This window comes from Mustela nigripes, chromosome 1 (assembly GCF_022355385.1).
Source record: "Mustela nigripes isolate SB6536 chromosome 1, MUSNIG.SB6536, whole genome shotgun sequence".
Taxonomy (NCBI): Eukaryota; Metazoa; Chordata; class Mammalia; order Carnivora; family Mustelidae; genus Mustela; species Mustela nigripes.
In genome coordinates, this window is record NC_081557.1 from 9,013,242 (window position 1) to 9,014,804 (window position 1,563).

General features: G+C 40.2%; 1 protein-coding gene across 1 annotated transcript in view; it reads right to left on the minus strand.

Annotated features, from left to right (window-relative positions):
- Positions 1 to 656: 656 nt before the first annotated feature.
- SCGB2A2 (secretoglobin family 2A member 2) overlaps positions 657 to 1,563 on the minus strand; it is a 2,330-nt gene continuing 1,423 nt past the window's right edge. The window contains exon 3 of the mRNA XM_059384919.1: positions 657 to 799. Coding sequence (XP_059240902.1) covers positions 761 to 799 — 39 coding nt within the window. The 3' untranslated portion in view covers positions 657 to 760. The remainder of the gene's footprint in view (positions 800 to 1,563) is intronic.

Genomic DNA, 1,563 nt, shown 5'->3' on the forward strand with positions numbered 1-1,563 from the left:
CTGGTGATTCACAGACCTGTACCCCTGGGGATAAAAATATATGTTTATAAAAAAAAAAAAAACTGCTGGCTTTGCCTTATTCCTACAGAACACACACATTTCCTGCAACCTACCTGGCTGGGTTGGTCAGGTAGTGGAGGGACTGGACCACATTGTCACTTGCAGAGACAGGACTAGGGGCACCCACACAATTTCAGGGGGCAGACCCTATACTAGTAATTAGGGCAAGTCACATTTTAATGAAATATTTCAAAACTCAAAATGAATGCTGAGACACAGAGGAAGTCTATAGTATCTCAGGGACCTGCATGCTGCCCAAACTCTGAAACGTAAGTCCTGAGATTTTCACACAGGGTCCTGAGGGAAATGGGGGCCAGGAAGGTGAAAGATCACATTTTCAGAGAGAGGGTCGTGTTGGGCTACACATGGGGAGGAACAAAGAGCTTTTCACATTCTTCAGTCCTTCATTCATGTGCTCTCCAATGAATTATATGTGAGCGTGTGTGTACATGTGCATGTGGGTCATGCATGTGTGAGTGAAGAGGCTCCCTAAAGCAGCTATTTTGATCAGACAATACAAGAAGATTTTTCCATTTGCAGATACTTTATTGAAATGAAAATGTACTCGAGGTTTCAACAATTGTCTTGCAGTTAATAGATCAAAAGACAAAAAAGGAAAGGAAAGTTGTGGTTCCTATTAATCAGCAGTCAGTTTCTGTCCATTCTCTATGGTCCTCAGTGCCCAAGGTCATGTGCAAGGTTAAAATGCAGCACACCACTCACTTTTATATATTATGTCCTGGAAGTCAAAAACAGAGATGTGCATCATCAGTTTCAACAAAGAATTGTAAGTCTCCTCTCAAATACAAGGAAATGTGACGTTTTTAAGGTCCGGTATGGCTTTACATGTTAGAGATACCCCAAACAGTCTGATACCAAAACTATTACCTTTGAGACCCAGAAAAGAATGGAGATGTGCACTCCAACTGATGAGTCTAATCAAGGTTTTTAAAGAAAAAATTCCATTTTCTGGTTGCAGGGTTTTTCAAGCTTTAAGCTGTTTAAACTCATGGTAAATACACATAAACTGATGGTAAATACACATAACATAAAATTGACCATTTCATCATCTTAAGTATACAGTTCAGCAGTGTTAAGTATACTGGCATTGTGGTGCAACCAATCTCCTATACATTTTCATCTTGCTTTGGAGACTCAATACCCACTGAATAATCCTCATTTCCCATACCACCCCGCTCCTAGAAAGTACTATTCTACCTCCTGTCTCTAGGAGATTGGGTACTTTAGAAAATGGATATAAATGACCTCGTGCAACAGTTGTCTTCTTTTACTGGCTTATTTCCTTTACCATAATGTGCTCAAGGCCCATCCATGTTGTGCCCTGTGTCAGCATCTCAGTGAAGAACACTTTAACCTTTTGCTTTGGCTATATTTCTCTATTGTCTACCCTGGAAGGTTTTCAATGGCATATTAAGATAGGGAATAAAAGAGAGAACTGACACAGGGCAGATAGTTGTTTTACATAATACCACCCCCATGACT